Consider the following 16,607-nt stretch of genomic DNA (forward strand, 5'->3'; position numbering starts at 1 on the left):
TGGTGGGCGCCAGACGACGAGCCACCGAGGACCATGGCCAGCAGATGAGCATCCACTGAAATACCGCCGAGAAGCGGCAACATCAGTAGGCGTCGCCGCTGAAATGCCGCCAACAAGCAGTGTCATCCAGAGGTGTTGCCGCCGAAAATCAGTGGCATTTTGGCGGCAGTGCCTCTGGATGATGCTGCTTCTTGGCAGCATTTCGGCGGATGCTCGTCCACCGGACAGTACGCGGGCACACATAGATGCCCCGGCAGGCGCCAGGGTGCCCACGGGCACCGTGTTGGGAATCACTGAGTTATTGGGTGGTTAGATGTCAGGGTGGTTAAACACTGGAATAAATTGCCTAGGGAAATAAATTGCCTATCTCTGGAAATATTTAAGAGTAGGTTAGACAAATGTCTATCAGGGATGGTCTAGACAGTATTTGGTCCTGCCATGAGGGCAGGGGACTGGACTCGATGACCTCTTGAGGTCCCTTCCAGTCCTAGAATCTATGAATCTATAATTGACTATTTATTGATTTAGAATCTCCAGTGAACACTCTGAAATTTGGTAGGTTCGTGTCCCAAGATCAGGCTCAGTATTACCAGAATTGCTGCTTTGGAAGCCCCATGGGTCATGGCAGTGACAGCAACATTCCCAGTCATGGAAGACTTTCTGTAACTGTAAAAGTTTTATTATTAAAATAATTAGTCCAATAAGTAAACCAATCCCAACAAGTAAAGTGATGTAATATAGTATTGTCAAGGTGGCTGTCACCATCACAGGAATATACTTGGGGAAAGCTTCTAGAAGTTGAGACAGATTTTAGTCTGACTCTGGCATGCCAATGAAGAACTCCAAAGGCTGTACCTGAGACCAGATGTTTTATAGCCCTTGATGGTCCTCATGCATATGTATACATAGCTCTTCCCTCCTTTACCATATCTTAACTTATTCCCCCTCATAATATTGGGGTGCCCTTATTCTATAGGTGAATATATTAATTAAGCAATGCTTATTAACATATACATCAATTGGATTACTATGGTTATCTGCATCTGAACATCTGATAATGTTCCCTCTAAAAATACTCTAATCTGATACAAATTGCCTTCTTGTGGTCACTTACCTGCAGTTTGAAACACTTGTGACTATTACAAAACAATAAACAAAGTCTTATGCCACCTTGTGATTTAAGGTCATTGTTAGTTTACTTTCTTATGCTAACTTATTGAGTAACTACTCTGATCACGCTGTAAGACCTTATACTTATGCTAACTGGTTAAGCTACTGTTATAGGTCTAGGCCTGTAGGTCTCTTGCATTTCTGCTAAACATTCCTTACCCCTTTATCTTATGATTGCTGACACAATTACTACATGGCTACAGGTGATTGAACATGCATTAGCTGGCTTTGCAGGGTATTAGGCCCTGCTATAGTGCTGAAATCAGTGTGAATCACCTATTCTACTGCTCTCTGTGTTAGGACTCTCACAGCACAAAAATAGAGGAGGGCTTTGTAGACAATCGAGAGATCCCTCACATTCTGCTTTTCAAGTAATGATGCTTTGCATCCTTTCTGAAGAGAGCCAATCAAAATACAATTAACCCTGGCAGAAGTAACCTGCACTCTAAAGTCCTTCTACATGGTTAGTTTCTATCGAGATTTCCACATTTCTAGAATGTAGGCAGCTTGACTCTCTTTACTTACACTGACATCAGTCGAGTTTCTCCAGTTTTACACTCATTGAAGTGAAAGTGGAATCAAAGTCAGCGTTTGCCCAAATGCTGCAAACGTTACTATTCAAAGTCACTGTAAACACATGGGATCATGTTTGGAATGTTTGCACAACATAGGTGACTTGTCCGAGTCCATAGCACGTGTAACATGCTTTTTCACTTCATTAACACACAAGGTACTACACAATATTGCAACCCTCTCTTTTTTAGCCTCACTTCTTGGAGCCAGTGTATATCAGAAGGCACAGCACGTGTGTTAAATAATTTTTGTCCATTTTCTCATATCTTACTCTTTGAAAAATATTGTTTTGGATAATTATCTATAGATCAATGTCTAGGTTTCTACAGTGACTCTAAACGTGGTATGTTCCCTACACGCTGCTCCCTTTACCTTCTTGTCATCAGTCATAATGTGCCAGCACAGCAAAGGGCAGAATTTAGTTATTTATGTCAACATATTGAAACGGGTTTATATATTACTCTTTTATTATGCACATACTTTGTAGTCTAAGAATAGATGTTACAGTGTCAACTAGTAGATGATCTAACATTACTTTAATTAAAAAAAATGAATAGTATATTCAAGATACTTATTAAAATTTCAGTATACGATCTTTTCACAAAGATGCTGAAGTTAATATAAAAGGGACATTATGGAAGAGTTGAATTAAAACTGACTATTATTAACAACAAGTGCTTGCTAACTCTTCAGAAAGAGTATTTGCCAACTGAAGGCCTGATCCTGCATTCCTGTCTCAGACAACATTCTCCATTCTCATTAATTGAGTTTAACACGCACTTGGGCCTTGATACATGTGAATACATTTCAGTCATTAAATTTTCACAAAGCATACCTGAAACTTGTAAAACAATTAGCAGATTAGATTTGTAATTTTTTTTTGAGGAAAACCATTGCATTTGTTTTTATGTAGGTATCAAACTGGTTTGCCAATGCAAGACGTCGCCTAAAGAATACAGTCCGGCAACCAGATCTCAGCTGGGCTTTACGAATAAAGTTGTACAACAAATACGTTCAAGGAAATGCTGAAAGACTTAGTGTAAGCAGTGATGATTCGTGTTCTGAAGGTTTGTTGATCTTTTTATGTTAACTTTGTTCCATGTTTCTATGTGAAACTAGAAAATATCAGATTGTTCAGAAAGGATTCCAATCTTTCACAAAAAGCTTTCAGTGCCATAGGCTTTATTTTTCATGAGCCGTATGCCAAATTCTGTTTGCAGTTATATTCATGTAACTCCACTATAGTTAATAGGATTACATAGTTTAACTTGGGGGAGAATCTAGCCATACATTAGATTTGTTTGTCCTTGCTGTATGTTGTTGTTAGACAAAATAATGCTTAGTTCTTTGAGTATTAAATAACAGACCTACTCCTTTAGGTCCTAGTACAGCAAAACACTTTAAAATGTGCATAGCTTTAAGGACCTGGTTAGTCTAATTGAAATCAAAGGGCCTTAATGTTCCTATGTTTATGTGATATATGCAGGTAGGGCCAAATCATGGTCACTTTATTAACAAAAGTTGTCTGATTAACTTCAGTTGAACTTCTCACATAGTAAGGTGAGCAGGATTTGGTTTGTAGTGCGATCATAGCAGGAAAAGCAGTCCTTGGAAAATTCCTTCACATTTCCTCTCCTTAGCAAAATGAAAGTTCAGTGCTGTGAAAAAGTTTTATATGGCACTCTACTTTTGTTTCCCGAATGTTGATAGTAATCATACGTTTCAATAATTTTCCAATAATTTTGTAACATGATATATGTATTTGTCCACTGTAGTCATATTAGAAATGAGCCAATGCCACAAAACATTTATGGAAATATTTGTTTGCCTTTAAATGAATTTGTTTCATCTGCATGTGTGTTTCTTTTGTGTCCACTTTCCATAAAAGTTTAGTTGCAGGAATATTGTTTAAAGAGCAAATTTTAAGCAAATCTTTCAGAGTGTTCATGGGAAATGAATTTCAAATTCATAATTCTTAGCAAACACAATGTTAAGAATTAAGCTAATCAAATCAGGGTATTGAACGATACCATGCGATTTAGTTGACTGTTCAGATTTCAAATATCAAATGCATGGAATGCATTGTTCATATAAAAGTTACATACCAAGCATTATTTATAAAATTGTTTAGAAAATAATTTAGAATAGCTAAAACATTTGAGAAGATCATGATCTGCTCATGGACGATTTGTGAACAGAAAAAAGTGAAATTAATTGAGAAATAGTTATGTTATTTGCCTAGGTTCATGTATATGTATTTAAAGATGTACAGATAAGGATGGTCTATAATATTATATAAACCATAATGTATCTTTCTTCTTCAGATGGGGAAAATCCTCCAAGAAACCATATCAATGAAGGGGGATATAACAAACCAGTTCACCACACTGTGATTAAAACTGAAAATTCGGTGATAAAAACAGGAGTGAGACCAGAGACAAGTGCCAATGAGGATTATGTGTCACCTCCCAAATACAAAAGCAGCTTATTGAATCGTTACCTAAATGACTCATTGAGACATGTCATGGCTACTAATGCAGCCATGATGGAAAAAACGAGACAAAGGAATCATTCTGGTTCATTTAGTTCCAATGAATTTGAGGAGGAATTGGTGTCCCCATCATCATCGGAGACTGAAGGCAATTTTGTCTACCGGACAGGTAAGGAATTCTTCCTGTATCATTTTAAAACAGTTGGCTCTGTTTGTTAATGTCATCTGAAAATGAATATAGGTGTCCCTTCTGCCCTTCATATGAATGGATAACTCCCATTAGTGATACATGTGCAATCACATAGTTATAAGCTATTATTGTCATCATCAGAACATCCCAGAACATCCTCCCTTGATACATCCCAGAACATCATTCCATAAGCAAGGCACAAGAAGTAATTCTTCCACTCTACTCTGCACTGATAAGGCCTCAGTCTGGTTCTGGGTGCCACATTTCAGGAAAGAGGTGGACAAATTGGAGAAAGTCCAGAGGAGAGCAACAAAAATGATTAAAGGTCTAGAAAACATGACCTATGAGGAAAGATTGAAAAAAAAAAGGATTTGTTTAAATCTGGAGAAGACAAGACTGAATTGGGGGCGGGCATGATAACAGCTTTCAAGTACATAAAAGGTTGTTACAAGAAGCAGGGTGAAAAATTATTCTCCTTAACTCTGAGGACAGGACAAGAAGCAATGAGCTTAATCTGCAGCAAGCGGGGGATTAGGTTGGACCTTAGGAAAAACTTTCTGTCAGGATGGTTAAGCGCTGGAAGAAATTGCCTAGGGAGGTTGCGGAATCTCCATCACTGGTGGTGTGTAAGAACAGGTTAGACAAACCACTGTCAGGAATGGTCTAGTTATTACTTAATCCTGTCCTGAGTGCAGGGGAATGGACTAGATGACCTATTGAAGTCCTTTCCAGTCCTACACTTCTGTGATGATTGTCCACGAAATTAAGCTACCCTGGTATAAATACCATATTTTACAGTGGATATCAGGGAAACATTTTTAAAATGGATATTACAGAGCTGTTGCCCCAGAGGCTGAGGTGGACATCTGTTGGGGCTGAAGATGGGGGAGGATGGCAAAGAACTCTTGAGACACTCCTTAATCTTTCCCCCCTCAGGGTAGGCATAAAAAGATATATGTAGCCAACATTTTCAGAAGCGGGTGCCCCAGTTTGTGGGAGCCCAGAAGGAAAGTGCTGAGGTGTTTAGGGTGCTCAGCCATCCTCTCTCTCTCTCTCTCCATTAGGAGTCACATGAACATTACTACAGTGCTAGGGTACAAGTACCACCCTGGCCTCATCAGGATCTAAATACACCTAGGCATCCTTGGAGGGGGGGGGCAGATGGAGTGGGGGAACATTGTGAGTTACCTGCTCCCCAAGCAGATCATGTGGATACCTTCCTTCTTGTTTGTACATCAGGCTCAACCATACACAGGATGAGTCAGCCCCAGTGTGCAGCTGGTTATATGACCTCTTGGGGCTTATAATCGTTAATCGCCTCCTACTGCTGCATACATTGGCAAGTGGCTTGGCCCTGTTGTTGCTCACTACCTAGGCACCACACACTGAGCTCATGCAGTTTTAGGCTTAGCTCTCGGTATCTTGGTTTAATCTTTTTAGCATTTAATTTATTCTTTTAATCTTAACACAAAAATGTGTTTGTGTCACCCAATTGGCTGTCTGTCAGGGAATCACCAAACCTGCCTTGACTCACACCCCTTTAATGGGTGTACCTCAGGGCAAGATTTGGACCATCTCTGGGCTCTGCCGCCCCTCACAGATGGGGGAGAAAAGCTCTGCTTTGGAGCTTACTCCAGTTTTTTTGGGGAGGGGGAAGAGGGCAGTGGCTCCCCCCCCTCCCCCGTACCTGAAAAAAGTAGAATTTTGAACCTCAAACTTTTGATCCCACCAGCATAGGGCCTTCCCACTGGCTTAGGGTCTCCCCTGATAAAGCTGCCCTACCAGGGACTCGGTACACAGCTTTTGCCCCTTTCAGCAGTGGTCATTTTTCTATGGCTTGGAGGGGCTCTGTGGGAAAGTTCATACGGCTCTAGGCTGTGGATTCCCAGCTGGGCTGATTGGGAGGGAAAGACATAGGTCCCTCTTGACTTGTCTGTAGCTCTTTACCTCTCATCCCTTGCCCATTTCCCAGGATCTCTGTCCCTGTGAAGAGATCTCCACTGAATATGAGGGGAAGAATACAGTGCTAAGGAGGCAGCAATCACCCCTTTCATGCAGATCTTAGGGGGATGATGAGTTTAGAGTGTGTGGTAATAGCAAATCTTATGTAGAACAGGAATGGTGAACACATTCAAAAATTAAATTGCTTGATCATTTAACATTATTTTTCAACATACCAAAGAGCATTTGGTCCACATTATAGACTAATCACCTGCCAAATTTTGTTTTTAAATCAGAAGTTATTGAAAAACAGATACAGCAGCTTAGACATGTAAACTTTGGATTTTTTATACTTTTATATTGTAACTTTAAAATGGTCACAATGATTTTTTTAAATGTAATAAATTTGCTACTGGGCTAAGTTTTGCTTGCCAAGTTTCAGCCAAGAGTGAAAAATAGGGTCTTTAATGGAAAGGCTGAAACAGCCGTGCTATAACTGTAGCAGTGTTAACAGGCTGGGCTGTAATCTACGAATAGCAGATATTTCCCTATAAGGTTAATAACCATGGAATTCATTGTAAGATCTTTTAAAATATCTTTATTAACTTTTTGAATGCTACAGTCTTTGATGAGAACTAAACAACTTTTAGGATATACTTTATTCTACGTACACTTATAAAACAGACAAGCAGAAGTTTGTGGAAAGAAAATTGCCAGGTGTGTGCTAAGTCATGCAATCTCTTTCCCATGTGTACAGAGCCACTCATAAAATAGTAGATGCAGGTAGGCTGTTTTTAAACTATACATTTATAATTCCATTAAAGGGGTTCTGGTGATGTTATGAGATGCAAGAACAGAGCTTGTTATAAGAAAAAAATAATGTGTGTGTTTTCAAGTTATTTCAAGTCCATTTATGAGAGCTATTTTAGAAATATTTGAAATTACCAAAATGATTGCTAGACAGTTTGAGTTAAATAAGAAAGTTTTAGTGTTTCATAATTTCCCCCATCCATTGTTCCCAATCCCAGAATAATCATGTAGCAGACATGTATGTAAGTTCTCAATAATAGCTACAATCCATTCTTGTGATGACAGATTAGCCAATTATTATTTTCTGATGTCAGTCATAAGTCTCTGATTGCAGAAAGTGAGAGAATGACTTTTTAAAAAGTGACGCTTACTATACATTTATTAACCCATATCGTTTGTGTTAATAAAATAAATAATTCTTAGGAGACAAGAATTGAATTTCAAACTGTTTGGCATTTTAGTTTATGACAACAATTTATTTGGCATTTAAATAAACTGCGAATGAAAATTGATTCACACTTTAGTTTTGAAAAAATATTAGCAACGTTTATATATTTATAATGGTAGAAGACATGCCAGAAGAAAATGTTTTGAAGCAAACTGTTGTGCATTTTCTTAAGAGCAATTTCTTGTAGCTAATCATGAATTTAGAGTTTACTAACTGCAACTGGTCCATGTTGCAAGTCACATTCTGATTTCAGTTATATCAGTATATCTGGGATAACTCCATTAATATACTCTGGTGTAACGGAGATCAGAATGTGGCCCTGTGTATCTTAATGGTTCTCGCCAAATTAACCGGATATGAGTTCAACATCCAATGACAAAAACAAGAAATTGCAGTTTAAAATTTATACGGAAAATGGGTTGTACCATTTCCCATTCCAATCATTAATATGCTTATAAAGACTGGACCATATGCTACCTTAGATCCATGTATGGCATTGGGGAATCCTACCTTGAGATCAAGACGAGAGTGTAACCTATTGTTAAGAGAATGTCTTTGTGTTATACCTCTACATAATTATTGTGAGGTCATGAGAACCAAATGTTAGCATTTTAATACCCACTATAGTCTTCAAAAGAAAACAGAAAGCTGCATAGCTTAAATCTTTTACATATTCTGTATTTGGTTTGTACTTCCCTCAGCCATTTCACTCCATTCTCACATATCATTGACATTGTTAAATAGGAGAACAGACTGAAATGATATGTACCATTGCCAGCTCGTGAAAAGATAGAATAGTGAAAAAAGGAAAAAATATTTACATTCCTACATATTCCTTATGTAAGAGCTTCTACTTAACGGATACATAATATCATCTGCTGTTATATGTGTGGTCAATTAAGACAGAAAGTTATCTGTCCAGAGTAGGTCTTAGTGCAGATCTACTGTATATGGAATTGTTCAGTCTCAAGTTTTCCAGTATGATTTTGTTTAATCTTTAGTTAAAAAAAATATTTATATTAGGTAACCAATTTTTGCTGGTCCCTTTGGATAGGTTCCACTATATATTGTTCTGATGCACTCACTGAATATATGAAGAACTGAGAACCTCATTTATCTATTCTTATTTATTATCATTTATATTGTGGAGGTACCTAGAGGCCAGGTTTCCATTGTGTTAAGCATTGTACAATAATATAACAAAAAGATCTAACAATATTAGTGAGATCTGGATGTGTGTCAAAAATCTAAGTTAATCTTTGCCCAATGGTTTATTAAAATTTTAACATTGTAATTATCTTAATATGTTCTTCAAATGCTCTATCTATTGGTCACCTATTGATACAGAATCTTCTGCACTATTACAGTTAAAGAAAATTTAAAAAAACACCCAACTTCCTGGAATGTCACTATTTTGTGAGCTAGGGCTGATAAAGAAAGCAAAATTTAAAACTGAAAATAAAAAGGATCAAATGCCAGGATGGAGAGTTTGCAAACTTCTTGAGACAGATGGATTTTCATTAATTTTACTTTATGTGTTACCTAGCACTGTAGGAGAGCCAGAACAAATAAAAATAATGAGGAAATTAAGACTTGCAGACCTGGAAAGGAAGGTAGCTTAAAAAAAACTTCAGAGACTGGTTGATTTTGAAGATGTTTGATCTTTATTTTTAGATGTTTGTACTCAGGAGCATGTTTGGTTTCTCGTATTTTCATTACTGTTGCTTTTTTCTCTCCTTTTTTCCCCCCTCTCACTTTTCTCTTTTCCTTCTTCTGATTCCTGGGAAGGTTGTATTGACACAGCCTGATCCTGTGCACTTTGTAAGCACCCTCAACTCCCACTGATTTGCACTGGGAGCTGAAGGTGCTTAGCACTACAATCTTGTGGGAGGCATTTAGCATACTATAAGATCCGGCCCATGATCATGGATGTCATTTATGCCTCTGAGTGTGTGTATACCTTACAAAATGGGTCTGTGATTCTGTGTTGTCCTTGTCAACTTTTCCTCTCAATTTAATATTTTCAGAAATGAACATTTACTTTTAAAATGGGCTATAAAATCTAAAGCATAACCTGAATACAGTGTAACCTGTCTTGAGGGGCCAGCAAAAAATTCTAGTATTAATGATTTCTGCAAGTTTGAACAGGAATCCTTGGGGATACTTTAAAAGAAATGGTCATTTAAAACCAACTGCAGGAGGTCCTAGCTACAGACCCCAGTGTAGTCAAGAACCAAAATTGGGAAGTGGAATATCAAATATAGTATTTAATGCACAAAATGATAGAACTGAAATTTGAGGGTTACACAGTTAAAATAACTTTGCTGATGGAACTTTACCTTTTGCATTATCATATTGGGCAATATTGCATTAATATAGATTTTCTTTGGGAAGAGATTGCATTTATTTTTTTTAATGTTGTTTTTAGAGAAAAGAGAAACAAGAAATTACCTGTGCTAAAATGGCCACTTTGTTTATGTTGTAAACAGACTGAGAATTTTAAAACTCAAGTTGTCTTTTTAGTACTTTAGCTGTTTGCACACTTTTTGAATTTCTTTCAGTTTTGACAATGAAAATCAATTAAGTCAATTTCACAGTTGTTTCTAGTCAGTTTCTCTTCTTGCTTCTGTTGATGGCAAGGCAAAATTCCCATGCACTTTAATAAAAGCAGGATCAAGCCAGTTATTTGGTTGCAGACAGTTTTGTTGCAGGGTAGCAGCACATTGTTTTTCATGATTTGTGCTGGCTTTTTCATTATAGCAGAGAAAGATATATTTTTAAATTAAAACTTTGAATTTGAAAATATTAAAATGTGACAAAAAATCCCGAGAGATCTAAAAATCATGGGTTAAGCAATGATTGTGTGGCCACAGCTTTCTCCTGCCATCAATGTTACAACAGTGTGTGTAAATGAGACCATTACAGCTTCCCTCATACAAATGTTCTTACCATTAGGTTGAAAGCAACAGTCCCTGTGCCTGCCCAGGACCCGTGTCTGGCCAGGTGGGAAAAATATCCAGTCCTGTCATCATGGGACAGCACTATTGGCAAGTGCCTCTGAAATGGTAGACAATGCCAAGAGATTATGCCCAAAAGTGATTGGCAGTTGCTTGAACCTTTTTATGTTTATATCCTCCTTCAAATTTAGCAAATGCTCCAGTCCTCAGTGAGGACTATGCCCCTGCCACGTTTCAGACTTCATCCATCTAGGCTTATTGAAAACATGGTTAATGTGTGTCCTAAGGGGAAAAAATATCTTTTTTCCCATTCTCCCATTGCCCAAAATGACTGAAGAGATTTTGCAGAAAAGAAAGAGAAAGAAAGAAAAGAATGGGAATTGCCTTTAAAAAGAGGCTAGCCCGAAATATGACTGTTTCAGGAAGTTATGAGTGTGTGAAAACAGATGGCTAGATTGGTCATAAATTGTTTTGCAGCTTCAGCAATGGGGAGCATGACCAATAATTACTATAATAAGGAAATTAGTAAGACAATTAACATTTAAATAAGAAATATTCAATGAGCGTGTAGAAACTGACAAGGAAACTGAGGTTTTGTCAATATGAGAAAATTGTACGGATTTAACGAATGTGCTTTAGAAACTGATTTAGTTAAATGAGTTTAACACCTGTATGTGGGCACTCTTGTTGCAATTTAGGCTATTGGTTAAGCTTAAGTCAATAAATTATCAATTTAAAGGGAGGTTTCAAAGGCACAAAGGAAAGATACGTGTCTAATTCCCATTGAAAGTGTATGGAGTTTGGTGCTTAACTCCCCTTTGTGCCTTTGAAAATCCACTTCAGAAGCTAAACTGATAAAAACCAGAGTGAGAAGGTCCACACAGGTGATTGCACCAATTAAATAAATTAATTCTGAAACAGATTTAGTTAAGTCAGTACAATTTTCTCATGTGGAGAAGGCCTTATATCCAGTCCTGCAAACTCATGTCAACGATTCCTGCTGAAGAGAGTGAAATTACTTGCTTAAGTAAGGCCTGCTCATAGCCTTTACAGGGTGGGGTAGGTTGCACACCAAAATGCACTCCTTGCAATCTTGAATGTGGGGGCTTTGTCTGGCCAGTGGGAAGAAAAGGAGTTGTGGCATCTTTAAGAGCCCCTCTCCCCCCCTTGGGTTAATAAGGGAGGGAAGGAGGAGCATCACCTGAGCCAGGAGCTGACTGGAAGGGGCTCAGGTGGGATACTGGACCATGCACACCTGGGGGAGGGAGAATACTTATATTTCATTCCCTCCACACAGAGCCCTCTTTTATGCTGGAGCAGCAGCACCCTGGGCTCAGAGTAGGCTCAGGTGTTTTGGTCTGCTGTTAGGCATTGGACTACCTGGGAAGGAATTTTTCCCCTACTGGCAGATTGGCTGGGGTGGGGTGGTGTTTTCTGTCCATGTCAAAGCAGCTCATGGATGTGATGGGGTAGGGTCAGGAGTTCGGTTCAAGTTGTCACAACTTGGCATGTGTCCAGTGCACATACTCATTCTATTGGGCATCTGGTTCCCCGATAAACTGGAATTGGAAGCAGATTGAGGGGAAGGCATCGCCTAAAGAAGCTGGGGAAAGGAGGTACGGCTCCTAATGTCTGGTACAGCAGGGAGACAACCTGCTTTCCTCAGCCTCTTAGCACTCATACAGGATGAGGGCAAAGGGGTCCCAGCAATGGGTTGGGGCCAGGTTGGGAAGGGGGAGGACTGACAGCAGTCCTCCCCAAACAGGTGGAAATGATTAAGAACGGAATGATGACCTGTACCATATGAGTTATTGCTGGCTATCCCCAGATGAGTTAAATTAACAAAGTTGCAGCCTAATTAAACTACATCTCATGAATCCTGTCTGTCTTCCTGCATGTGCAGAACAATAAAAGCAGGGACTCCTAATATAGCAGACAAAGGGAAAAATTCTTGGGCCCACAGAAAGTCAACAGAAGCTCTGAGCATAAGTAACCTGCCATTGTTCTGCTGCTTGGGGAGGAATGGTGCAGAAGCTGCACAGAGCAGAGATCTGGAGCAATCTCCCCATTGGATCCATGGAAGGGGCTGGGGATAAAGCTGGGACATGGCACCTTTGCAGATCCACTGTGTATTTATGGGGGAGGTTTGGGGCAGGCATGTGCAGTGGCCGCAGAGCCATTCCACTGACGCTTTACCATCTGGGAGGGGGAGGAGAGGAGAATCTGTTTTCTCTGACTCCTGGGAAGCCCTAATGCAAAGCCCTTTTACTAGGTATTTGTGCAGGAGGGAGGAGTTGGGCCAAAGAAAGTGAAAAATATGACATGAGACAAAGAAAATTCAAGTGAAATGTGACGGGAAGAACAAAACAAATTTCACAGATAAAAACATGTGACTCCGCTCCTTGGGGACTGGCTTTGAAATCACATGCTTCACTCTGTCATTGACAAGAGAGATTCTGCTTTCTAGTACAAAGCTGTAGCTGGAGGCAGACTAAACTGCTGCTTTGCTGAGCTTGAGCTGGCAACTTTCTTGTTGTGCCTGACATTGAAATGTTCCTGTTTTGCATACTGGATTTTCAGTGGCTCATCACTCATGGAAGCTTCCACTCATATACTAACATCTGCATGTACAGGTAATAAAATTGTCATGGGCAAAACATCTTTTTGCTTGGTGAATTTTACACCTAAAAATTCCACTCTTCTTGTGTGCACATACGTTAATGCACCAAAATGTATATGCAGGTGTGCAAATGCACCCAAATGAACATGCACGATACGGGGAACTGTCATTTGAACATCCATTCCAGGATGGGCGTGTTAGCAGGAGTGGAGTGAAAGAGGGATGTATTTTTAGCATTCCTTCCAGTAAACTTAAAGGAACGGGTAGCCTATAAAAATTCATTTCATTCTGGAAAAAAGTCTGAATTGAAACTTCATACCTGGGATGGTGTTTCTGTGTGTTCCATTCTGTGTGTTCTGTGTTTCCACTGTTTGATAGAAATAAAACAACTCCTGGTGACATACTGGTAAATTCTACTTGTACCACGGTCTATTGGATTGGCCTGTGTCCTTCTACAATATTAGAGAGGTGCTGTTGATGCTGCTATATTTAAGGTTGTACTGGTGTTTCCATTAAAATCCTTTTTAATCCAAGACTTTATAACCCAGCTGTTAAAATTCAGTCTGGACTGAAACTTGGCATAGATGGGAGTTTATTCTCCTATCTGGGTAGAGTGGATTTAAGCAGGTACATCCCAATAATACCAGTCTGAGTTATACTTGTAAATCCCTGATGTGTTGATGGAACAATAAAACTCAAGGCATCTTACCAGGAGTAGAGATGTGTGAATACATTTTATTTCCTTTGTGAAATTGGAGAAAAACTGTTTTTTCAATGGTTTGAGGAAAACCAAAATGTTTTTTCTTTAATTCTTCTGGGTTCTTTGTCTCTGTCTCTCTCTCACATACACATGCTTCTTTCAGAGAAAAAGAAAAACTGTCATTTTGCTGTGAAAATATTTTAACTCGGTTGACAAATGTGTGAACCGCCTTAGTTTGTTGCCCCAAGATCTTATTTGATCCCTTCTCATGGTGAAAACTTGTGTTCACTGGTGAAAATGGTGAAATTTCTTTATTGATTAGATATACAAATTCATGAGAAATTAATAGTTGATAGTTTCATATAGCCAATTTTTTAAACTGATTTTTAAAAATTAAAGTTTGAACGGTAGGGCAGAAATTAATTATAGTTAAAAAATCTCTTCAGTACAGCACTGCAAAATCAGTTTTAGTCACTATATTTTTTTCCATTTTGGTCTGAAATGTCATGTATTGGACACTGCCAGAGTAGATGGACCAATACCCTTATATGATATAGCAAATCCTATTGCCCTTTGTAGGTTTGTGGCTTTTGAAAGCCACGCCATAATTTTAAAAACTGCTTTATGTGTTTAACAGAAATTTTGAGGTCACTTGTCCATAATGGGAACATCTGAAACATAATGATGGAAGTAGGTTATTGAGACCAGACTTCTGCTCTTACATACGTGTACAAATGGACTTTTACAGGAGAGAGTTGACACTAATGGCACGTGGCGATAGATTGAGGAAGCAGAGCTTTGATCTGTGCGTGCACTAGGTTTAGACTGTGAATTGATTTATATTCTTTCACTCCAAAATCTCATTAGCTTCACCCTCATAATGGCGGGAAACTTGTCAGATCAACTTATCTTGTGATATTTCTGCCATCTTGAGGGGGGAAACTCATGAGAACCAGTTCTAGTGAGATTTCTACATTTTGGACCAAAAACCATAACTGTGAAACAAGGAGCCAGTGTTGGACTCAAGTCTATCCAGCCCATCCCTCTACAAAATTCAAAAGGGGTGGGATTTAAGGTTCCAGTTTTGGCTTCTCTCTGTTACAAAGATATAGGCCTTCAAGAAAGACTAGATTTCTAAACTTCCATGTATAATAAATGCTAGATATTATTTGATGCCTTTTGAGGTTTTTTTAAGAAGCAGTTGCAGAAATAACCACACATTTTACATAATGTGGCGGTGTCTGAAATATACACTCATTTCACAACAAGGTATATGTGAGTGAGTTTTATGAGAGACAAAAAGCAAACCAAAGCAAACCAACCAAACGAAAAAACCCAGAGAGACAAAAGTTTAAATCAAGAGACTAAATTGGAAAAGGAAGTTGCATTGCAAAAAACCTGGAAAAGTAAGAACAACTTAAATCGAAAAGAGAATGAAATGAAAAGCTTGAGGGTTAGAACAGCTGAAAAGAGACACAAAATAAATGGTTAAAGCAAAATTCTAATGAGTCAGGAAATGTGTTCTTCTTAATTCTTCACAAGCCTTGAATCTTAATATGAAAGACTTTTGGTGTCTAGGTTTTTCACCCGTGGCTAGTGGCTAAGGTTATGATGACCAAATCTTTTGGTATTGCACTGACTTTTCAGGTTAGAATGAACTGCTTTGCCAAGATGCTCAGTTATGACATTAAAATGTACCGTTATTTCAAAAGCCAGTTTTCAATCCCTCCCTCCTACCTTCAAGTTGATTTAGACAACAGATGCACAGAAGGCAAAGCAACATTCAAAATCATCTGTCAGCTGAACCTGGGAGGAAAGATGGCCAGCTGACTGAAGCCAAAATTCCTTAAATGTTACAGTGTTTTACATTTCTAAATGTAAAAACTCTCTTTCCAGCATGAAGTACTAGCCAAGTGCCTGAGCTGTGGTATCTCAGACTAGCTTAAAGTTGGAATATTAGAGTCTTGTGGTTATTTGTGACTCTTGACAGATTTACACTATTGAAGTTAAAGTTAAATGTTGTTTTCTCTATTTCCCTTTATTTTGTCTGCTTCCTTCTTTCTCTCTCAGCTACTATTTGTCATCTTAAATCCAGCTTGCTGAAAAAATCAGGGTTTTTTCATAAACTAGCACTGGAGGAGTGAACTGCTTCAAGTTCTTTTTGTTAGCAGACTTTTCTGTGTTATACTACTATTTGTCTAATGCTAGCAGTGTGCTAGACCAGGGGTTCTCAGAACAATTTTTTTGGTGGCCCCAGAGTGTGGCCATCAACCCTTGTTGGTAGCCACTCTGATAATTTTTCCAAGCCCGAGCCCCGCCATCCTGGGCGGAAGCCCAGAGCTGAAGCCAAGGGGCTGAAACCTGAAGCCCACTGATCACACACACTGGCCCCACATGTCTGAAGAGCCGCTGCCTGGAACCCCCAGGAGGCTGCGTGAGGAGGGTGGTGATCCCCTGCTGGTGGTGCCAGCAAACACCAAGGCAGCCAGAATCCACAGCTGGGCACTACATGGAGGGGCCGTTGTTTTGCCCTGCCCCCCACAAGGAGGCTGTCTTGGCTGCAGAAAAATTCCCTGGTGGCTGCATTTGAGAAATGCAGTGCTAGACACTTTCTGGACAGATATAAAGACAAACGGTAAAATGCTGGCCCGTCTGAAGTCAATGGGAGTTTTGCCATTGATAGTGTGGGGTCAGAGTTCCACCCTAG

General features: G+C 39.0%; 1 protein-coding gene across 7 annotated transcripts in view; it reads left to right on the forward strand.

Annotated features, from left to right (window-relative positions):
- MKX (mohawk homeobox) overlaps positions 1-16,607 on the forward strand; it is a 57,399-nt gene that overhangs the window by 12,492 nt on the left and 28,300 nt on the right. For all 7 annotated transcript variants that reach the window (XR_005593151.1, XM_039521341.1, XM_039521340.1 and 4 more), the window contains exons 4-5: positions 2,657-2,810; positions 4,068-4,403. Coding sequence is in view for 6 of the 7 variants with exons in the window: in XM_039521341.1 (XP_039377275.1) it covers positions 2,657-2,810; positions 4,068-4,403 (490 nt within the window). In the remaining variant the exon portion in view is untranslated. The remainder of the gene's footprint in view (positions 1-2,656; positions 2,811-4,067; positions 4,404-16,607) is intronic.

This window comes from Mauremys reevesii, linkage group 2 (assembly GCF_016161935.1).
Source record: "Mauremys reevesii isolate NIE-2019 linkage group 2, ASM1616193v1, whole genome shotgun sequence".
NCBI classification, from domain to species: Eukaryota; Metazoa; Chordata; order Testudines; family Geoemydidae; genus Mauremys; species Mauremys reevesii.